Source organism: Tachyglossus aculeatus, chromosome 1 (genome assembly GCF_015852505.1).
Source record: "Tachyglossus aculeatus isolate mTacAcu1 chromosome 1, mTacAcu1.pri, whole genome shotgun sequence".
Lineage (NCBI taxonomy): Eukaryota > Metazoa > Chordata > Mammalia > Monotremata > Tachyglossidae > Tachyglossus > Tachyglossus aculeatus.
Genome location: NC_052066.1, coordinates 52653496 through 52675789, shown reverse-complemented (window position 1 = coordinate 52675789; position 22294 = coordinate 52653496). Strand labels below are relative to the sequence as shown.

Below are 22294 nucleotides of genomic sequence, written 5' to 3'. Positions count from 1 at the left end.
CGTGGGACAACCTGATTACCTTGTATCTACCCCAGTGCTTAGAAGAGTGCTTGGCCCATAGTAAATGCTTAAAAAATACCATCATCATCATTATTATTATTAATAAAAATCTCAGTGTCTAAACTTCTGGCAAACAAAAAGTGCTGCCATGACATTCTTTTGGGGACCCTAGTAAGCCTTCTAAGGGCAGAGACTGCACTTTTTAATTTTGTTTTACTCTCCCAACTCCCTAATAAAGTGCTCTGCACACATTCAGTGTTCAATCAACACCAATAATTGACCTCTCAATTAACAGCAATGATCGATTGTGTAATAGTAATAATAATGATGGCATTTGTTAAGTGCTTACTATGTGCAAAGCACTGTTCTAAACGCTGGGGAGGATACAAGGTGATCAGGTTGTCCCACGTGGGGGTCACAGTCTTAATCCCTATTTTACGGATGGGGTAACTGAGGCACAGAGAAGTTAAGTGACTTGCCCACAGTCACTCAGCAGACAAGCAGCGGAGCCGGGATTTGAACTCATGACCTCCGACTCCCAAGTCCATGCTCTTTCCTCTAAGCCATGCTGCTTCTCTAGGCTTCCAGAGAGAGGGGTGGCCATGTTGCAACCACTTCTACCACTCCCATCAAATAACTGGTCAAACAATTAATGGTATTTATTGAGTGCTTACTGTGTGCAGAGCACGGTACTAAAATGCCCAGGGCAGGCATATGGGTATCAGAAGTAATAATCTACCTATTCTAACGGTGGTTATGGTAGACTGAAGTAATAGTAGTGGTATTTATTAGCACGCCACTTGAGGTGGAGAGCTTCACTAAGTACTTGGGAAAATAATGGTCACATATTCCCTTCAATCAATCAATCAATCAATCGTATTTATTGAGCACTTACTGTGTGCAGAGGACTGTACTAAGCGCTTGGGAAGTACAAGTTGGCAACATATAGAGATGGTTCCTACCCAACAGTGGGCTCACAGTCTAGAAGGGGGAGACAGAGAACAAAACAAAACATATCCATCCATTTGATTGTTTACTATATGCCAAGCACTGTTCTAAGCACTGGGGTAGATACAAGGTAATCAGGTTGTCCCACGGGGGGCTCACAGTCTTCATCCCCATTTTCCAGATGAGGGAACTGAGGCCCAGAGAAGTGAAGTGACTTGCCCAAAGTCACCCAGCTGACAAGTGGCGGAGCTGGGATTTGAGCCAACGGCCTCTGACTCCAAAGCTCGGGCTCTTTCCACTGAGCAATCATAGTAAGCAAAACAATCAATCCATCGGTGGTATTTATTGAGCACTTATAGTGTGTGCAGAGCACTGTACGAAGCACTTGAGAGAGTACAATTCAACAGAGTTGGTAGGCTCGCTCCCTGCCCAATACGAGCTTACAGTCTAGAGCAGCGTGGCTCAGTGGAAAGAGCCCGGGCTTTGGAGTCAGAGGTGGTGGGTTCAAATCCCAGCTCCACCAATTGTCAGCTGTGTGGCTTTGGGCAAGTCACTTCACTTCTCTGGGCCTCAGTTATCTCATCTGTAAAATGAGGATTAAGACTGTGAGCCCCCCGTGGGACAACCTGATCACCTTGTAACCTTCCATGCGCTTAGAAAAGTGCTTTGCACATAGTAAGTGCTTAATAAATGCCATTATTATTATTATTATTATTATTATTATTATTATTAGAGGGCAGTATTAGAGTGTCTTACTGGAGTTTCCAAGAAATCACTGTTCCTTCCAAGCCAGTTGAAAAATGCACTTGTGTCACTACAGTTCTCCTGGATTTCCCACCGACCTCTGACGTTTTACTATACCAAAAAGGGAGGAGAATGTAGATTCAACTTGGTTACCTTCTCAGTAGCAGAAATAGTAACTTGATTCTGGGCTTCTTGGTTCTCAGATATCCAGTTCCTCCGAGCCATTTCTTCCCACTCAGCCTGCATCTTATCCCAGAATTCTGTGTCTGACTAGGAGAGGAGAAAAGGGAATGCATTGTTAATAATAAAAATAATAATATTCATTAAGTGCTTACTATGTGCCAGGCAGTGTTCTAAGTGCTGGGGTAGATACAAAGCAATCACATTGGATACAGTCCCTGTCAATCAATCAATCATATTTATTGAGCACTTACTGTGTGCAGAGCACTGTACTAAGCGCTTGGGAAGTACAAGTTGGCAACATATAGAGACGGTCCCTACCCAACAGTGGGCTTACCCCACATAGGGCTCACAGTCTTCACCCCCATTTTACAGATTAGTTAACTGAGGCACAGACAAGTGAAGTGATTTGTCCAAGGTCACACAGCCAACACGTGTCAGAGCTGGGATTAGAACCACACCCTTTAACTCCCAGGATGGCGCTCTAATCAATCAGTCAATCAATCATATTTACTGAGTGTTTATTGAGTGCAGAGCATCGTACCAAGCGCTCGGGAGCACTTGAAAGCAGCGTGGCTCAGCGGAAAGAGCCCGGGCTTTGGAGTCAGAGGTCGTGGGTTCAAATCCTGGCTCCGGCTCTTGTCAGCTGTGTGACTTTGGGCAAGTCACTTCACTTCTCTGGGCCTCAGTTCCCTCATCTGTAAAATGGGAATGAAGGCTGTAAGCCCCTCGTGGGACAACCTGATTACTTTGTATCTACCCAGTGCTTAGAACAGTGCTTTGCACATAGTAAGCGCTTAACAAATACCAACATTATTATTATTGGGAGAAGCAGTGCTGTCTAGCGGGTAGAGCATTGGCCTAGGAGTCAGAAGGACCTGGCTTCTAATCCCAGCTCCTCACATGTCTGTTGTGTGACCTTGGGCAGGTCATTTTACTTCTCTGTGCCTCAGTTACCTCCTCTGTAAAAAGTGGATTAAGACTGTCAACCCCACGTGGTACATGGACCTTTTTCAACATGATTAGCATTTGTCTAGCCCAGATCCTAATACAGTGCTTAACAAATACCATTAAAAAAAGCAAACAAAAAACAGAGTTGGTAAACTCATTCCCTGCCCCAAACAGTTAACCCTGGTCTACGGCGTGGTGAGCAAGAGTGACTCCATTTTGTATTATTTGACCCTGGGAGCAACAAGGCCAAAGGACGACTCCATCGTGTTATTAATTTGACCCCGGGAGCAACAAGGCCCAAGGAGGAGGCACTGTATTATCTTTCTGCGGAGTTTTGAGGACCTGAATTTTTGGAGAGGATCTGAATTGTTTTGCAGAGGGCTTAAGGAGGGGCTCTGCTGGGGAAGAAAAAGCCTGCCAGATGGGACTATGCCCACGAGGGAATAAGCCCAAGGGGAGGAGTCGCCGTCGCCTCTGGTTTACCCCGTAATGAACGCAAGACAGCGGGCAATCCTGAGCAGCCCCCTCCGCTGCAATCCCCTGAGAACAATGGATAAGACGGGGAAAGAACTGGCCCTCTTTCCCTTTATTATAGTATATATAAAATAAAATATATCAAATAAAATATATAATAAAGTAATAATTAATAATAAAATAAAATATATAATCTTTATTATATATAATAAATATAATTTATTTATAATTAAATATTTATTTATTCATTTATTTATTTTACTTGTACATATCTATTCTATTTATTTTATTCTGTTAGTATGTTTGATTTTGTTCTCTGTCTCCCCCTTTTAGACTGTGAGCCCACTGTTGGGTAGGGACCGTCTCTATATGTTGCCAACTTGTACTTCCCAAGCGCTTAGTACAGTGCTCTGCACACAGTACAGTTGGGCAACAAATAGAGACAATCCCTACCCAACAATGGGCTCACAGTCTAGAAGGGGATAGACAGACATCAAAACAAAACAAAACAAGTAGCCAGGCATCAATAGCATCAACTGACCTCTCTCCCAAACCCTCCCCTAGCCTAGTACTCCCTTCCCCTCCATATATGTCAGACCACGACTCTCTCCACTTTCAAAGCATTACTAAGGTCATGTCTCCTCCAAGAGGCCTTCCCGGATTAAGCCCGCTTTTCCCCGGCTCCCTCTCCCTTAGTGCTCAGCACTTAGAACAGTGCTTTGCACATAGTAAGCACTTAATAAATGCTATCATTATTATTATTATTCATTCATCCAATCGTATTTATTGAGCGTTTACTGTCGCCTATGTATTTCAATGTGACCTTTGAACATTTGATGGTCATCTCACCCCCAATCATACAGCACTTCTTTATATATCTTTACAATACGTATTATAAATGACTTATTTATAATATTATCACATTACCGTCTGTCTCCCCCTCTATCCTCTAAGTTCATTATGGGCGGGAACATATCTGCTAATTCTGTTGCACTGTACTCTCCCAAGCACTTAGCACAGTGCTTTGCACATAATAAACATTTAATAAATGCTATCATTATTATTATTATTCATTCATTCAACCGTATTTATTGAGCGTTTACTGTGTCGCCTATGTATTTCAATCTGTGACCTTTGAACATTTGATGTTCATCTCACCCCCAATCAAACAGCACTTCTGCATATATCTTTTAGACTGTGAGCCCACTGTTGGGTAGGGACTGTCTCTATATGTTGCCAATTTGTACTTCCCAAGCGCTTAGTACAGTGCTCTGCACATAGTAAGCGCTCAATAAATATGATTGATGATGATCTTTACATTACATATTATAAATGACTTGTTTATAATATTATCACATTAATGTCTGTCTCTCCCTCTATCCTCTAAGTTCACTATGGGCAGGAACGTACCTGCTAATTCTGTTGCATTGTACTCTCCCAAGCGCTTAGCACAGTGCTCTGCACATAGTAAGTACTTAATAAATGCTATCATTATTATTATTATTATTCATTCATCCAATCGTATTTATTGAGCGTTTACTGTCGCCTATGTATTTCAATGTGACCTTTGAACATTTGATGTTCATCTCACCCCCAATCATACAGCACTTCTGTATATATCTTTATATTACATATTATAAATGACATTTATAATATTATCACATTAACGTCTGTCTCCCCCTCTATCCTCTAAGTTTGTTATGGGTGGGAACGTATCTGCTAATTCTGTTGCATTGTACTCTCCCAAGCGCTTAGCACAGTGCTCTGCACATAGTAAGCACTCAATAAATATGACTGATTGATTAATAGGCCTCAGTTACCTCATCTGTACTCCTTATCTTCCCTCCCAACCCCTGCCCTCTCCCTGACTTTCCCATCACTGTTGACGGCACTACCATCCTTCCCGTCTCACAAGCCCGCAACCTTGGTGTCATCCTCGACTTCGCTCTCTCGTTCACCCCTCAAATTCAATCCGTCACCAAAACCTGCCAGTCTCACCTCTGCAACATCGCCAAGATCTGCCCTTTCCTCTCCATCCAAACGGCTACCTTGCTATTTCAATCTCTCATCCTATCCCATCTGGATTACTGCATCAGCCTCCTCTTTGATCTCCCATCCTCCTGTCTCGTCCCACTTCAGTCCAGACTTCATGCTGCTGCCCGGATTGTCTTTGTCCAGAAATGCTCTGGGCATGTTACTCCCCTCCTCAAAAATCTCCAGTGGCTACCAGTCAACCTACGCATCAAGCAAAAACTCCTCACTCTCGGCTTCAAGGCTTTCCATCACCTCACCCCCTCCTAACTCACCTCCCTTCTCTCCTTCTACTGCCCAGCCCGCCCCCTCCGCTCCTCCACCGCTGATCTCCTCACCGTACCTCGCTCTCACCTGTCCCGCCATCGACCCCCGGCCCACGTCCTCCCCCTGGCCTGGAATACCCTCCCTCCGCACATCCGCCAAGCTAGCTCTCTTCCTCCCTTCAAAGCCCTACTGAGAGCTCACCTCCTCCAGGAGGCCTTCCCAGACTGAGCCCCCTTTTTCCTCTCCTCCTCCCCATCCCCTTCGCCCTACCTCCTTCCCCTCCCCACAGCACCTGTATATATGTTTGTACAGATTTATCACTCTATTTACTTTACTTGTACATATTTACTATTCTATTTATTTTGTTAATGATGTGCATCTAGCTTTACTTCTATTTATTCTGATGACTTGACACCTGTCCACATGCTTTGTTTTGTTGTCTGTCTTCCCCTTCTAGACTGTGAGCCTGTTGTTGGGTAGGGACCGTGTTTATATGTTTCCAACTTGTACTTCCCAAGCACTTAGTACAGTGCTCTGCACACAGTAAGAGCTCAATAAATATGATTGAATGAGTGAATGAATCTGTAAAGTGGGCCTGGAACTCCCTCCCTCCTCTAATCTGACAGACAACTGCTCTCCCTGGCTTCAAAGCCTAATTGAAGGCACATCTCCTCCAAGAGGCCTTTCCAGCGCTTACAACAGTGCTTTGCACATAGTAAGCGCTTAATAAATGCCATCATTTTTTTAAGCCCCACTTTTTCTCATCTCCCCCTCTCCTCTGCAACACCCCAACTTGCTCCCTTTGCTCTTCCCCCATCCCAGCCCCAAAGCACTTATGTCCATATCTGTAATTTTATTTACCCCTTTGCACTTCTCCGTCCCCTCCACAACCCCAAAGAACTTATGTACATATTTGTAATTTTATTCATTTGTATTGATGTCTGTCTCTCCCACTCTCGACTGTGAGCTCACTGTGGGCAGGGAATGTCACTATTTATTGTTGCATTGTACTTTCCCAAGCACTTAGTACAGTGCTCTGCACACAGTAAGCAATCAATAAATACAACTGAGTGAATGAATGAATGAAAATAGGGGTTAAGTGTTAGCTCCATGTGGGACAGGGACTGTGTCCAACCTGATTATCTTGTATCTACCCTGTGCTTAGTACATTGTAAGTGCTTAAAATAGACCATTAAAAAAAAAAACAAAAAAACCACCACGGCCCATTTTGCCCAGAAAAATATGCATTACGAAAGTAGAAGATTGATGACCCAAATCACCACTGCAGGATTCTTTAACAACAATTTTACTTTTAGAAACAAATCTATCCACGCTTTCATAGGTCTTGTTTCATTTTCTATGCTACAGAGCTTCAGTACTGCTGGCGAAAAATGGAATTCGAAGAAGTCGAAATTTGGTTTACTCTCCTGGCTGTCCTTGGGAATCGTAAAACAAAGTAATCGCAGAGGACTGCTTGCTCTGAGCTTGTAAATTTTCAGTTCTCCAAATGGAATACTCCTTTCTTGGTGGTGTTAAAAATCAATATGTCGCAGAAAATCAATCAAGTTAATTTTACAGTGTTTACTGACTGCCACTAGCCATATGAAGTGTTTGCTAAATAGCAGCTGTGCTCCATTCTGAGGCAGCTGCATTTCCGTAGTAAGATTCTTTCGAATTCAGAGTAATTTGGGCTAGTTCTTGAGGAAAGCAGGGTAATGCTGGTTTTTAATGAGAGTATCACTGGAGTTCATCTGCTGCAAACTAAAGCTGATGAACGGTATGGCCGATGAAAGAGCACACATCTGGAAGTCAGAGGACCTGAGTTCTAATCCTGCCTCTACCACATGTCTGCTGTGTGACCTTGGGCAAGTCACTTAACTTCTCTGTGACTCAATTTCCTCACTTGTAAAGGGACGATTTAACACCAATTCTCCCTCCTATTTGGACTGAGATCCTATGTTCGGCAGGGACTGTAGCCAACCTGATTAACTCAAAACTACCCCAGTGTTCAGGACAGTGTTTAACACAGAGTCAGTGCTTAACAAATACCGTAATGATTATTATTAATTATTATCACTAAATAGTATCATCAGAGAAATGATGATGGGATCCTCACTTGAGACAAGCTCTACTTTAATGCTGCACATCAGGCCTTGAACTATTTAAATTGAGTTACCTCTGCCTAATTAAGATTTGGAGCACAGACTCCACCTAATTACAGAGATCTACTTTTAGCTAAATCAAATTTACTCCTCCAGCTTCATTCATGAAAACACAAACCGCAGTGCTTTTCTATTTTTAATCCATTTCCCTGCTTTCAAAGAAATACATCTAAATATATTTGAAATTCCACCGTTACTTAAAGCAATTGCTTATTGAATATTTTCTTGGGCATTGGTTCCTAGTTATAAACAAACATTATTATAATATTATAATAATAATCGTGTTATTTGTTAAGCACTTACTGTAGGCCAGGGACTGTATGATCATTGAGGTGGATGATGCCTGTTTACTTGAATTGATGTCTGTCTCCCCGCCTCTAGACTGTGAGCCCACTGTGGGCAGGGATTGTTTCTCTTTATTGCTGTATTGTACTTTTCAAGCACTTGGCACAGTGCTCTGCACACAGTAAGCGCTCCATAAGTACAATTGAATGAATGAATTTAAGCCAACTTGTACTTCCCAAGTGCTTAGTACAGTGCTCTACACACAGTAAGCGCTCAATAAATTAGTCTTTTAGACTGTGAGCCCACTGTTGGGTAGGGACTGTCTCTATATGTTGCCAATTTGTACTTCCCAAGTGCTTAGTACAGTGCTCTGCACATAGTAAGCGCTCAATACGATTGATGATGATGATGATAAATACGAATGAATGAATGAATAAGCCAGTCGGGTTGGGCACAGTCTGCGTCCCATGTGGGGTTCGCGGTCTCAATCCTCATTTTCCTGATGAGGTAACTGAGGCCCAGAGAAGCAAAGTGACTCACCCAAGGTCACACAGCAGACAAGTGGCAGAGCTGGGATTAGATCTCACTAACCTATCGACGCCTAGGCCTAGGCTCTATTCACTACAACATGCTGCTTTCTGTTCAGAAACAGACATCTGTGTGGTACCTTTACATCCTAGACCTGTAAGGATTTCTATCACGATAGCAAATTCAGGTGGGCAAATAAGTATTTTGGGGAGGAAAACATTTCGGCCTGATGTACCTGGCAATGGGAGTGTAATTGTGCCTAAGAATAAAGCCAAGATAGCTCTCTTCCTCCCTTCAAGGCCCTACTGAGAGCTCACCTCCTCCAGGAGGCCTTCCCAGACTGAGCCCCTTCCTTCCTCTCCCCCCATCGCCCTCTCCATCCCTACTCTATTTATTTATTTATTACTCTATTTATTACTCTATGTATTACTCTATTTATTTATTTATTTATTTTACTTGTACATATCTATTCTATTTATTTTATTTTGTTAGTATGTTTGGTTTTGTTCTCTGTCTCCCCCTTTTAGACTGTGAGCCCGCTGTTGGGTAGGGACTGTCTCTATATGTTGCCAATTTGTACTTCCCAAGCGCTTAGTACAGTGCTCTGCATATAGTAAGCGCTCAATAAATACGATTGATGATGATGAATAAATCGTTTCCTCAACATATTTCTATCAAAATACCTAGTTGAAAATTAAAGTAAATGGGTTCAATAGCAGATAAACTGGAGACCAAAGTCTTTAATCACAAGTTCAAGCCTCCTCGCCTCCTCCCCAGTTTTAAGGCAGAATATTAAGGGCCAATTATTGAACTGCTCATTATTTTGGAGAGTTGAATGTTATATTAAGGACCAATTATTGAATTGCTCATTATTTTGGAGAGTTGAATGTTATATTAAGGACCAACTATTGAACTGCTCATTATTTTGGAGAGTTGAATGTTACTTACAGGTGGGTCACCACTGCCCTAACACACAATTGCCTAGACTGTAGACATCTCAAACCTGGATGGAAAATATCCGGCTGAATGCAGCGTGGCTCAGCGGAAAGAGCACGGGCTTGGGAGTCAGAGGTCATGGGTTCAAATCCTGCCTTTGCCGCTTGTCAGCTGGGTGACTTTGGGCAAGTCACTTCACTTCTCTGTACCTCAGTTACCTCATCTGTAAAATGGGGATTAAGATTGTGAGCCCCACATGGGACAACCTGATCACCAGTGTTTAGAACAGTGCTTTGCACATTGCAAATGCTTGACAAATACCAAAATTATAGAGAAGCAGTGTGGCCCAGTGGAAAGAGCATGGGATTGGGAGTCAGAGGTCACGGGTTCAAATCCCGGCTCTGCCAACTGTCAGCTGTGTGACTTTGGGCAAATCACTTTCATTCATTCATTCAATCGTATTTATTTATTTTTTAATGGGATTTATTAAGTGCTTACTATGTGCAAAGCACTGTTCTAAGCACAGGGGAGGTTACAAGGTGATCAGGTTGCCCCACGTGGGGCTCACAGTCTTCATCCCCATTTTACAGATGAGGGAACTGAGGCCCAGAGAAGTGAAGTGACTTGCCCAAAGTCACACAGCTGACAAGTGGCGGAGCCGGGATTTGAACCCATGACCTCTGACTCCAAAGCCCGTTATTGAGCACTTACTGTGTGCAGAGCACTGTACTAAGCGCTTGGGAAGTACAAGCTTGCAACATCTAGAGACGGTCCCTACCCAACAGCGGGCTCACGGTCTAGAAGGGGGAGACAGACAACAAAACAAAACACATAAACCAAATAAAATAAATAGAATAAATATGTACAAGTAAAATAGAGTAATAAATATGTACAAACATATATACATATAAACACTTCTCTGTGCCACAGTTCCCTCATCTGTAAAATGGGGATTAAGACTGTGAGCCCCATGTGGGACAACCTGATCACCTTATAACCTCCCCAGTGCTTAGAACAGTGCTTTGCTCAGAGTAAGTGCTTGGCAAATATCATTACCATTATTATTATTATTATTATTATTATTTTTATTATGAGGATTCTGACTGCTTCAACCTCTGACCCAAATTGACCTTGCTTCAACCCCCAAATTATCCAGTGAGTTTGACTGCCCTGGGATGGCTTTTAACTCCTTTCAGACTCAGGACTGTTATACCCAACGACCAAGACAAAAGAAGAAATCTCTCCCTGAGCAAGCACAGTTGGAATTGTTTATTTTGCATCAGTTACCAGGGGGAGTTTATGTTTTCTTAGCAAGGCATTAGAGTGCATTTAAAGAAAGTAATTATGTACACATTTAATTTTAATTTCCTTGTTAGATGTTAGGCAAAATACATTTAATTTCTTAGTTATTTAAATGATAACATTCAAAGCAGTCTGTTACTCTCTGCCCCTTCCCTTGGCAGTCTTTAATGTAGCTAGACCTCAGGTGTAAAATGGAGATATGCATAGTTGGCTGTAAGTATTACATTGAAAAGGGGTTTGAGTGTCTTTTGTGGCAAATTTGCTGTACACACAGCTGTTTTACAGTACTTCTAAAAAATAATATTTCTAAATGGATTCTCTCCTACCCCCGGGGAACAAAAATTCATTTTCTTACATAATTCTAGAGTTTATTTTATTAGATTATGGAACAGGGCTTCTTTAATTTACACCAAGCATATTTTATTTAGGGACCATCTCTATATGTTGCCAACTTGTACTTCCCAAGCGCTTAGGACAGTGCTCTGCACATGATAAGTGCTCAATAAATATGATTGAATGAATGAATTATACTTTTTGGAAGCAGATCTAAATCTTCCTTGGTGGGGAGGGAGAGAGAGAGAGACAGAAAGAGAGAAAGAGAGAGCGAGAGGGAGAGAGAGGGAGAAAGAGTGTAGCACTATTCTAAGCGTTCATTCATTCAATTGTATTTATTGAGCGTTTAGTGTGTGCAGAGCACTGGACTAAGCGCTTGGGAAGTACAAGTTGGCAACATATAGAGAAGGTCCCTACCCAACAATGGGCTCACAGTCTAGAAGGGAGAGACAGACAACAAAACAAAACATGTGGACAGGTGTCAAGCCATCAGAATAAATAGAAGTAAAGCTGGATGCACAACATTAACAAAATAAAATAAATAGAATAGTAAATATGTACAAGTAAAATAAATAGAGTAATAAATCTGTACAAACATATATACAGGTAATGGGGTAGCTATAAATTAATCATGTTGGATACAGTCCTTGTCACACATGGGATTCATAGTCTAAGTAAGAGGGAGAATACATATTTAATCCCCATTTTACAGAGGCACAGAGTAGTTAAATGACTTGCCCAAGGTCACACAGCAGGCAAGTGGTGGAGCCAGGATTAGAATTTAGTTCCTCTGACTACGAGGCCCATGCTCTTGCAGCTAGGCAGGTAGCTTGTTAATATACAATCAATCAATCAATCAATTGTATTTATTGAGTGCTTACTGTGTGCACAGCACTGTACTAAGCACATGGGAAGTACAAGTTGGCAACATATAGAGACAGTCCCTACCCAACAGTGGGCTCACAGTCTAGAAGGGGGAGCCAGAGAACAAAACCAAACATACTAACAAAATAAAATAAATAGAATAGATATGTACAAGTAAAAGAAATAAATAAATAGATTAATAAATATGTACAAACATATATACATATATACAGGTGCTGTGGGGAAGGGAAGGAGGTAAAATGGGGGGAGAGGAAGGAAGGGGCTCAGTCTGGGAAGGCCTCCTGGAGGAGGTGAGCTCTCAGTAGGGCCTTGAAGGGAGGAAGAGAGCTAGCTTGGCGGATGGGCAGAGGGAATACAACTTCCACAACAACCATTAGGTTTCCAGGAAACCTTTGTTGTTCATATTCCCTCAATTAAAATATTCGTTGACACTCCTGCCCCCTCCTCTGATTGTTTCCCTCAAGCAGGATCTGATGGGAGGCAAATAAGCCATTTCAAAGAAGTAATAATAATAATAATGATGGCATTTGTTAAGTACTTACGATGTGCAAAGCACTGTTCTAAGTGCTGGGGAGGTTGCAAGGTGATCAGGTTGTCCCACGGGAGGCTCACAGTTTTAATCCCCATTTTACAGATGAGGTAACTGAGGCCCAGGGAAGTTAAGTGACTTGCTCAAAGTCACACAGCTGACAGTTGGCAGAGTCGGAATTTGAACCCATGACCTCCGACTCTAAAGCCTGGGCTCTTTCCACTGAGTCATGCTGCTTCTCAAATAGTGTGAGAGCACGGACTTGGAAGTCAGAAGGTCCTGGTTCTAATCCCGGCTCTGCCACAGGTCTGCTGTGTGACCTTGGGCAAGTCACTTCACTTACTGGGCCTCAGTTACCTCATCTGTAAAATGGGGATTAAGACTGTGAGCTCCAAGCAGGGCAGGGACTGTGCCAACCCAATTTGCTTGTATCCACCCCAGTGCTTAGAACATAGTAAGCACCTAACAAGTATCATACTAGTAATCATGATTATTATTACAATCTGATGGTGGGAAAAGTCTTTGCGTTGAGCTCCTGCGGTAGTTTGGAAGTGATCAGAAAGGCATCTCAGTCCAGTCATACTGCTTCCACTTGTTCCCTAGGCTGGATGATGATGATGATGATGGTATTTATTAAACGCTTACTATGTGCAAAGCACTGTTCTAAGCGCTGGAGCCAAGATCTCCCCCCAGACCCACGGTGGGGAGGAGTTGGAAAGGAGCAGATTCAGAGAGGAGAAATGAATCCTCCAGAAAATGTGGGACATAAAGCTCTAAAACCCCCAACCAGGCACCCCTAACTTGGATGAGAAGAGTCCCACCTTATTTCCTCCCCACACCCCAAGGGCATGAGAAGGCGGCTCGAAAACATTCGATCTGAGAAATTCGCCCAACAGGAGGATCGCCGTCCATAAAGTCGATTGACTATGTGGTAACGAAAACTGGGCTCAATGGTTGAGAGTAATAGGAAAATGCGTACTGACAAGATAATCAGTTCAGGCATGGTCGCCATCACACGGGAGGCTCACAATCTAAGTAGGGAGAGCAGACGTCTTATCCCCTATTTTAACAAATGAGGAAATTGGAATACAGAGAAGTTAAGTAACCTGCAGAATTACAAAACACTATTGTAAATATAGAATATATAAATTATAAATATATATTCTACATATATATAAATCACTATTATAAATGGTATTTTTGGAACACCTTCTCTGAAAATCAATCAGTCAATTAATCGTATTTATTGAGCGCTTACTGTGTGCAGAGCACTGTACTAAGCGCTTGGGAAGTACAAGTTGGCAACATATAGAGACAGTCCCTACCCAACAGTGGGCTCACAGTCTAAAAGGGGGAGACAGAGAACAAAACCAAACATACTAACAAAATAAAATAGAATAGATATGTACAAGTAAAATAAATAGAGTAATAAATATGTACAAACATATATACATATATACAGGTGGTGTGGGGAAGGGAAGGAGGTAAGATGGGGGGATGGAGAGGGGGACGAGGGGGAGAGGAAGGAAGGGGCTTAGTCTGGGAAGGCCTCCTAAAAGCATAAATTGTTTCAGAAAATGGTGAAAGACAACTGCCAAGAAACACTGCTTGTTTCGCTAAATTATAATATTTGTTTTTAATTGGTAGTGAAGTATGAGTATGTAACAACATGAACTCATTACACTCATGAGGAAACACAGTTCTCATTTGATATTTGATCGGCTTTTGTTCATCTTTCTTGAATCTAAATTGGTCAAATCCTGAATAAAGGTGTGCAGTGAATTGAGACTTTGCTCCCAACGGTGATACTTGCACCTGGTTTCCATTTCTCTCAACATAAATTTTCCAGTTTCCTAAGAGACAGAAGTGCTGAGGTAACATATAGGCTGGCTGCCAAGATCAAACAGGTGGAGAGAATGGATAGAGTGCCAGTTAGATGCGGATTTACTACAGGAACAAAGACAAACAAAATGGGGAAAAGAGGGAGACCGTCAACAAACAAGTGGGAAGACACAGTATGTTGTGGAAAATTCAGTGAGTTAAAAGGATATATTAACTGTATTAGACTGAATCAGGTTTGAGAAGAGTCACGGGCAGCTGCTGTATTTCTTCCCTTTCGCCAGTTAGTAGTTATATAATGGAACCCAGCATTGAAAATGATTGCAATTTACTGCTCCGACCACAAATTATGGTGTCTGAGGAAAACAAGATTCAGATAGCAGCTTTGGAGGAGATACAGAGATAACTCTTCAAGCACCACAGAAACATAAAAACTCAGTAACGTTTTACGTTCTCTTTACAAATATAATTTACATTATTTTGTAATAGTGAACTTGAACTCTCATCTGTGTTTTTGTCAAGATTTTTACTTGCATTATATAGGTTCTCTATAAATAGTTTAGCGAGATTTTCTTTAATCTTCCGTTGAAACGCGACTTGAAGAGCATAAGGTGAATAGTGGTTTTGTGTGTGGGTGTGTGTGTGTTTTGAGTAGAGGACAAAAAAAAATCTGCTAAAACTCTACATGAGTTGGACAGTATCTCTATTGGGATTTGTCATTAGAGATATAGTGCAATTTTTTTTTAATTTGGAATTTGGAGAGCCTGACAAAAATAGTTAATGTCAAGTATTGAACCTGTTATATGAAATTGCTGGTTTACTGATTAAAACATTATTTTCCATAATATTTATGTACCCATAGTGTAATGCTAGATGAAAATACACTGCCAGCATATATATTTTGAAGGGATCATTCCTTAGAATCACCAGGAAGTTCAGAGTGGAGAATGAGAGGGAAGAAAGCATGTTTGTTTTAGAAACCCCTTGAATCCAACTACTTATAAGTTTCAAAAATACTGACTCTTGGGTCAACAAGATTTCCCCCACTTCTCACCCTTAGGAAAATAGAGTTTTAATACTAATTATCCATGAAGCAAAGAGGTGTTTTCAAATTTAAAGAAACTCACAAATTGACTAGTTCTCTTGCTGCCTTAAAATATCACATTTTGACACACGTTCCCCACGTTGGACATATATTAGTGAGGGTGTAGTTCCTGAGGATTAGAGAATAATTTAGACATACTTGCTCAATAACTTTGTTCTTTGCTAAAATAAATTTTTCTAAACTTTTCAGGAGACTAGAAAATTATTATTTTCTGGAATACTTAATGTGACTTGAGAACATTTTAAGTAATATAATCAAAAGAGAATGGATTTTCAGTCCATTAATCCTCTCCATCTGCATGAGAAAAGAGAGATTAAAAAAGCAAAAAGAGACGAAGGAAATGATGGTAATCAATAATCTGGGTAGGAGGATATTTTAGCCCGCAATTCCGTACTTAATTCTAGAATTTAAAAAATGCTTAGTTCAAGAATGACTAACAGATTTCCTTCCAAATTGCCCGTTATTTCTGAGGTTCCTATCCCATGCTCAGAAATTAAGAAAATTATTTTAGACCAAAACCAGATATTTCTGTAGAAAGAAAAACTCCTTCCTCAACTTCTTCACTGTGCCTCTGTGTATAACAGACATGAGAGACTTTGTTTCGACTCAGTATCTGGGTTTTCTATTCAAAGTTGGGTGAAAAACATCTAACACTTTTCTGAACATTGCACACATATAAATGTTAAATGATTCATAACAGATGATAAGAAGATAAAGGGAGAGGAAGCAAAAAACAGAAGGGGAAAAAGTATGATTACTAAATTAGTGCTACAGATGAAGTTTGATTAGAAGAAACTTTGGTGAATGAATTGGGAATTTCTGACCAGTCTTTGTTTGCTTTATTTATAATGACATTTGTTAAGCACTTACTATGTGCAAAGCACTGTTCTAAGCACTGGGGAAGATACAAGGTTATCAGATTGTCCCGTGTGGGGCTCACAGTCTTCATCCCCATTTTACAGATGCGGTAACTGAGGCACAGATAAGTTAAGTGACTTGCCCAAAGTCACACAGCTGACAATTGGCGGAGCTGGGATTTGAACCCATGACCTCTGACTCCCAAGCCCGTGCTCTTTCCATTGAGCCACGTTGCTTTTCTACTTTTAGACATCTTCTTTTAGACTCTTCTCTGCTTTTAGACATCCTCTTCTTTCCCAATCAATCAAATTTACTGCATGCTTACTGTGTGCAGAGCTAAATGCACACAGTAGCAGTGACAACTGTAGAGAAGCAGTGTGGCTCACTGGAAGGAGCCCGGGCTTTGGAGTCAGAGGTCATGGGTTTAAATCCCAGCTCCGCCAATTGTCAGCTGTGTGACTTTGGGCAAGTCACTTAACTTCTCTGGGCCTCAGTTACCTCATCTGTAAAATGGAGATTAAGACTCTGAGTTCCCTGTGGGTCACCCTGATCACCTTGTAACCTCCCCAGTGCTTAGAACAGTGCTTTGTACATAGTAAGTGTTTAATAAATGCCATCCTCATAATTATTACTAAATGCCTTAAAGACTGTAGGCTGTAAACTCATCCCTCTGGACTGTAAGCTATTTATTCATTCATTCATTCAATCACATTTATTGAGCACTGTACTAAGCGCTTGGGAAGTACAAGTTGGCAACATATAGAGACGGTTTATGAGCAGGGAACATGTCTACCAACTTTGTTGTACTCTCTCAAGTGTTTAGCAACAGAGTTATTATCAATAATAATAATAATAATAATGGTTTTTGTTAAAGGCTTACTATGTGCCAGGCACGGTACTAAGCGCTGGGGTGGATACAAGCAAATCAAGTTGGACACAGTCCCTGTCCCATTTGGGGCTCAGTCTCAATCCCCATTTTACAGATGAGGTGACTGAGGCCCAGAGAAGTGATGTAACTTGCCTGAGGTCACACGGCAGGCAAGTGGTGGAGCCAGGATTCAAACCCATGACCTTCTAATTTTCAGGCCCAAGCTCTATCCACTACACCATGCTGCTTCAGAGTTGGTAGATAGGTTCCCTGCCCAAAAATAGCTTACAGTCTAAAGGGATGATTTACAGATTACAGTCTTAAAGGCATTTAGACTCAAACCACTGCGCTGGTAGCAGAATTGCCATCAGAACTTCCAATGATTGTGTTCCTGCATTGAACACAGTGAGGCTCCTGTGTGTGTGTGACTAAAATGCACATAATAGAGACTTTACAATTCCTGTTGTCAAGCAAAATACATTTTCAAATAGCAATTCAACTCTGAATGAAAAAGATAGAAAAGAAACTCAATAAGCCTATGTAAAACTCTTAGGAAAAGTTCTAGTAATATAATTCTAGAAAAGCTTTCACTTTAAAGCCTCATTATAAAAAGCTGTTTAAATTTGTTATTCTTTCATTCATTCATTCAATCGTATTTATTGAGTGCTTACTGTGTGCAGAGCACTGTACTAAGCACTTGAGAAGTACAGGTTGGCAACATACAGATAAGGTCCCTACCCAACAACGGGCTCACAGTCTAGAAGGGGGAGACAGACAACAAAACAAAACATGTGGATAGGTGTCAAGTCATCAGAACAAATAGAATTAAAGCTAAATGCACATCATTAACAAAATAAATAGAATAGTAGATATGTACGAGTAAAATAAATAGAGTAATAAATCTGGTATTCAACTTCTGTAGTAAGATTTGTTTTCACATCTGAGTTTTGGTAAGAGCAAGAATAGGATATTAGGGATTGTTCTCCTGGCAACACAAGTCGGTGGGGTCTCGGTACGTGGTGTTACCAAAGAAATTCCTTGTGTGCAGGCCCCAGAATAGGTGAGGACCTAAATCTAAGTTTTCTTTAATAATAATAATAATGATGGCATTTATTAAGCACTTACCTGATCACCTTGTAGCCACCCAGCGCTTAGAACAGTGCTGCTATTATTATATTATTATAAATATTATATTATTATATATATTATTATAAATAATAATAATAATTAGGGAAGCAGCGTAGCTCAGTGGAAGAGTCAGAGGTCATGGGTTCAAATCCCAGCTCTGCCACTTGTCAGCTGTGTGACTTTGGGCAAATCACTTAACTTCTCTGTGCCTCAGTTACCGCATCTGTAAAATGGGGATTAAGACTGTGAGCCCCATATGGGAAAACCTGATCACCTTGTAAGCACTTACTATGTGCAGAACACGTTTAACATTAGCTTTTGCAAACACACAAGCTTCACGTTACAGAACCTCCATGAAACCTTACAAAATAATAATAATAATGGCATTTGTTAAGTGCTTACTATTCGCAAAGCACTGTTCTAAGCACTGGGGAGGTTACAAGGTGATCAGGTTGTCCCACGGGGGGCTCACAGTCAATCCCCATTTTACAGATGAGGTAACTGAGGCACAGAGAAGTGAAGTGAGTTGCCCAAAGTCACACAGCTGATGGCAGAGCCAGGATTTGAAGGAGTGGAAAGTACTGATTCTGAGAGGAGAAACAAAGAAGGGGTTGGCGTTAGGACTCTTGATATTTCCTTGATTACTGCAATTACTTTAACAGAGATACAAACTCACAAGATGGGGCATTTGGACTGGATGACCAATACTACTGCCTAGTTTTGAAAAACTGGAGTTTCAAATCTTACCCTACCTCTCCTTCCCCAAGTGGAAAACTCTGATTTTCAGATAGCATTTTCCTAAACTGCTCTATTATGTTTTATGTTACAATTAGCAAGAGATTTAGATTAGAGAAACACCGTGTCCTAGTGGAAAGAGCGCAGACCTGGAAGTTGGAGGCTGCGTGACCTTGGACAAGTCACAACTTCTCTGTGCCTCACTTACCTCATCTGAAAAATGGAGATTAAGTCTTCCTCCCTGCAATTTAAGGCTCTTCATTTGTTCATTCAGTAACATTTAGTGAGTGCTTACAGTGTGCAGAGCACTGTACTAAGTGCTTGGGAGAGTACAAGATACCAGTAAACAGACACATTCTCTGCCCACAATGTAGCTTCTTGAGGAGTGGGGAATAATAATAATAATGGTATTTGTTAAGTGCTTACTATCTGCAAAGCACTGTTCTAAGCACTGGGGAGGTTACAAGGTGATCAGGTTGTCCCCAGGGGGTGGGGGAGTGTTCACAGTTTTAATCCCCATTTTCCAGATGAGGTAACTGAGGCCCAGAGAAGTGAAGTGAATTGCCCAAAGTCACACAGCTGACAGCTGGTGGAGCGGGGATTTGAACCCATGACCTCTGACTCCAAAGCCCGTGCTCTTTCCACTGAGCCACGCTGCTTCTCTAATACATGTCCAGAGCGTTTTTTGCAGAAAAATGATCTGGGCAGCAGAGTGAAATATGGACTGGAGTGTGGAGAAATAGGAGGCTGGGAGGAGAGCAAAGGGGCTGTTACAGTAATCAAGACAAGAGAGGATAAGTGATTGCATTAACTTGCAGTTTGGATGAACAGCTCGTTGCACATAGTAAGTGCTTAATAAACGCCGTCATCATTATTACTATGAAAGAGTAAAGAGTGGGTTTTAGTGATGTCGTGAAGGTGGAACCCACAGGATTTAGTGGTGGATTGAATCTGTGAGTTGAAATACGATTGATTGATTGATTGATTGAGTGAGTGAGGAGTCAAGGATCCCGCCAAGGTTACAGTCTTGGGAGGCAGGAAGGATGGTGATACTGTCTAGAGTGATGGGAAAGTCATGGGGAGGACAGGGTTTGAGAGGGAAGATACAGAGCTCTGTTTTGAACTGTTGAACTTGAGGCGATGGGAGGACATCCAAGTAGAGATGTCTTGAAGGTAAGAGGAACTGTGAGACTATAGAGAGGGAGAGAGATCAGGGCTGGAGATGAAGATTTGGGTATCACCCTCATAGAGGTAGCAGTAGAAGCAGCGTGGCTCAGTGGAAAGAGCCCAGGCTTTGGAGTCAGAGGTCATGGGTTCAAATCCCAGCTCTGCCAATTGTCAGCTGGGTAACTTTGGGCAAGTCACTTCACTTCTCTGGGCCTCAGTTCCCTCATCTGTAAAATGGGGATTAAGACTGTGAGCCCCCCGTAGGACAACCTGATCACCTTCTAACCTCCCAGTGCTTAGAACAGCGCTTTGCACATAGTAAGCGCTTAACAAATGCCATCAATATTATTATTATTATTATTATTATTATTATTGAAGCCATGAGAGTGAAAGAGTTCTCCACGGGAGTGGGTGTAGATGAAAACTAGAAGGGTACCCAGAACTGATTCTTGAGGGATCCCCACAGTTAGGGGATGGAAGGCAGAGGAAGAGCCTGTGAAGGAGACTGAGAAAGAGTGGCCAGAGAGAGATTAGAGCCCCATATGGGATAGGGACTACATCTCACCTGATTAATTCTATCTATCCTAGTGCTTAGAACAGTGCTTGAAACATAAAATAATCAAATAATAATGGCATTTATTAAGCACTTACCACATGCAAAGCACTGTTACAAGGTGATCAGGTTGTCCCATGGGGGGCTCACAGTGTTAATCCCCATTTTGCAGTTGAGGTAACTGAGGCACAGAGAAGTTAAATGACTTGCCCAGAGTCACACAGCTGACAATTGGCAGACCCGGGATTTGAACCCATGACCTCTGACTCCAAAGCCCGGGCTCTTTCCACTGAGCCACGCTGCTTCTCCAACATAGTACCATACGTGCTTAACAAATACCATTAAAAACAACCAACAAAATACTTTCCCTCCATCAATTTTCCTCCAACACTATAGTACGCAACTTATGGAAATATCCCGTTATTGCTTTTGAAGCCGGGAAGAAAGTATCTTCTCCTAAAAGAGATCACATTTTCATGAACTCAAGGACTACCAAAAATGTAAAGCATGCTACCTTGGACAATAGACTCAGCTCTGATTTGGGCTACAGGACGAATGTAGAATTAGGGAATATTTTGCTGACAACACATACACCTAGAAATATACAATGCAGCATCGGGAAAGACAATTGTAAGCCTGCGTTTGGCATCAGACCAGAGGTACTATGCCATGAGTTTTCCTTGATGTGGAGTCCTGTGAGAATGCACATCCCGTGGCCTAGCGGACAGAGCACGCGCCTGGGAGTAAGACGGACCTGGGTTCTATCTGGTACTGTCACCCATCTGCTGTGTGACCTGGAGCAAGTCACTTAACTTCTCTATGCCTAAGGTACCTCATCTGGAAAATGGAGATTAAGGCCGTGAGCCCCATGGGGACATGGACTGGGTCCAACCTGATTAACTTGTATCTACTAGAGCACCTGGAACATAGCAAGCGCTTAACAATATCATTTAAAAAAAAAATACGCTTAAACTGGCTGTACTACAGTCAGTACGTATGAAAAAACCTACCTCACCATCACCCAAGACAAACCAAATTCATCCACCAGCCCAAAGGAAAATGGCCACCAGATGGGCCAATAACTAACCAGTCCTATCAGGCATATTCACTTTCATTTAATGAGAGGTTTCTGACAAACAGGCAAAGTTAAATTGTACAACTAATACAAGGGTTTTGTCCAATGAGTTCAGCATCCCCAATATGCCTTGATTCTCCTGTACAGATAGACCGATCGCATGGGCTTTCTTAGTAAGGCTAGGATGCGGCTGTCTCAAGTATTTTGGATATTAACTGTTAATACAATATTGACCTATTGAAGGTGGTGAGGTACAAATAATTCTTTTGCTATTCTAAGAGCGGTAGAGTTGGTTATTTTGGGCTGTGACTGACATGTTTATATTTTATGGGTCTTCGAATTAGCTACAAGATTTCTTTTTGGAGCGTGGATGTGGAATTAGAAGGAAGCAAGAATTCCTTACTCCCACCC

The 22294-nt window shown here is 41.6% G+C and overlaps 1 protein-coding gene across 12 annotated transcripts in view; it reads right to left on the bottom strand.

Annotated features, from left to right (window-relative positions):
• Nucleotides 1–22294, bottom strand: part of PEX5L (peroxisomal biogenesis factor 5 like) — a 320579-nt gene that overhangs the window by 41059 nt on the left and 257226 nt on the right. For all 12 annotated transcript variants that reach the window (XM_038744156.1, XM_038744197.1, XM_038744242.1 and 9 more), the window contains one exon: nt 1846–1962. In XM_038744156.1, the coding sequence (XP_038600084.1) occupies nt 1846–1962 (117 nt within the window). The remainder of the gene's footprint in view (nt 1–1845; nt 1963–22294) is intronic.